The following is a 1,913-nucleotide window of genomic DNA, read 5'->3' on the forward strand; positions in this document are numbered from 1 at the left end:
AAAAATATATGTGAAACACAAATGGCATCAGTGAAAAATACTTATGAATATTAATCCAAAGATCATATCATTTTTGTGTCACTTGACTACTTTTCTAGTTAAATTGTTGGTAAAACATAATTTTCTGTTGCCGTGTACGCCTTGCATTTTTAGATGACGGAGTAGCCACAACTACAAGTCGTACTACCTAAATGTTCTGGAAAGAAAGAGAGAAATTGAAAACAAAACTTTGTCCTGTTTTCATGCATTCCTCTCCTTGCCCCAACACGCTTACTGTGTGATTAACTATTTTTTGGACAATGAAAACATTAACTAATTTCATTGTTTAAGGTTTACAAATAGTAAGTTGGTAAAAATTCATGGATCTACATAACCTGCATCGATCCATCAGACGGCCATCGGCATCACATACGCTAGCTACCAAATCTTTATTGGAAGGTAGATGACAAAAGCAACCTCTACCTGCCGTCTAAAACACACGCCGCAAGCTAGCTAGTTCGATCGAACACACAACGCCAGGCTTCCAAAGAAAACTAACTAGCTAGAGAGAAGCTAGGTCGTCGGCACCGGCGAGGGTCGATCTCACATTTGACGCCGGCTGACTGGCCGGCCGACCGATGTCGTCCATGGACTGCGCGATCCATGTGGTGCTGGGGGTGGTCATGCGGAGGAGCATCTGCCGGCTGCACGAAGTCGTCGCCATGGCCGTGGAGCTCGGCACGGCGCTGCTCGTGGCCGTGCGGTTCTCCGGCATGGCCTTCCGCCGCACGAGAGCCCCGACTCAGGTGGTCTCGGGGTCGACTCACTATTACTACTACGCCCCCGTGGCGGCCTCCATGGTTGGCATGTCCAGGCTCGACAGGCACTAGTCACCGGTGAGCTACACCCCTCTGGATTCGATGTCTAATCAATCGTGTTTTCTTTATTTTGTGAGTAATAATGAAATTCAGTGCTTGATTAGCTACATACACACACGTGCACTGTATATTAAGCAATATATGTGTTCATCATGATATCGACATAGTAATTGATCACTCTCGCATGCATTTGAGAGCAATATGGTGGTGATTAATTGGATCTTTGTCAGGTGCCCACTTTTGTGATGACTCAGGGGTCCATTTGTGTTTCTTTCTTTGCTTGCTAGCTCATTTTTGTTTTGAGGATTCATGATTCACTATTATGTAATTAAGTGTAAATGGTAACTAAGCCTATAATCCTCCAGTAGTTTATAGAATACATATAGCAGATATGAGATATCAGAAGCAGAATCGAGAGAGAACAGACAAGAATTAGTTACTCTGAAATCTGGATACAGCAATAGAGTGCATCCAATATAGGTGGATCTTCTTCCTTGCTAATGTCCATGTTTTATCGTTCGGGTTTTTATTAATCGCTGGTTATGCATGTGATGTATTATCAATTTGCGGATATTGCTCGTAGTCCAACTAATTTTGTTCACTGAGAATTAATTACCGGATTCTTTGTGTGTTGTTTCTATATATTGTTCACGGTACGTGTGATTTCTGAAATGTTTGATCTACTAGCTTGTAATCAAAGATAATAATGCACTAGTTTGTTGTAAGAAAATTGTACATTAAGCGTCACAATTTTTGTTACTTGATTCAGTAATCATACCACTTAGGATTGTAAAAATTCATGAATTTCTTATACTACATCTCTCTAAGGCGAGGCTTCCAAAACTAGGTCATTTAATTGGTTTCTCTAAGTTGTATCAAAGTACCTTGTTTTTTTAGATTTGTTTCATTAATTACCTGATGTGCCATGTAATCTATTCGGAACAGCTCGTGGTGTGTTGGTTGTGAAATAACAAACTGTTCGACTTTATTTTTTTTTGCACCTTGAACTATCTTGTTGGATGAACTTTGTTGTTGGCCGTTGGTTTATAATCTAAA

The 1,913-nt window shown here is 40.6% G+C and overlaps 1 protein-coding gene across 1 annotated transcript; it reads left to right on the forward strand.

Moving 5' to 3' along the window:
• Positions 1-468: 468 nt before the first annotated feature.
• Positions 469-1,317, forward strand: LOC125529940. Its single transcript, XM_048694367.1, has one exon. The coding sequence runs from the start codon at positions 618-620 to the stop codon at positions 867-869; it is 252 nt and encodes an 83-aa protein (XP_048550324.1). The 5' UTR covers positions 469-617; the 3' UTR covers positions 870-1,317.
• Positions 1,318-1,913: the final 596 nt, after the last annotated feature.

The sequence above is a fragment of the Triticum urartu genome, unplaced genomic scaffold (genome assembly GCF_003073215.2).
Source record: "Triticum urartu cultivar G1812 unplaced genomic scaffold, Tu2.1 TuUngrouped_contig_5963, whole genome shotgun sequence".
In the NCBI taxonomy this organism is placed as follows: domain Eukaryota; kingdom Viridiplantae; phylum Streptophyta; class Magnoliopsida; order Poales; family Poaceae; genus Triticum; species Triticum urartu.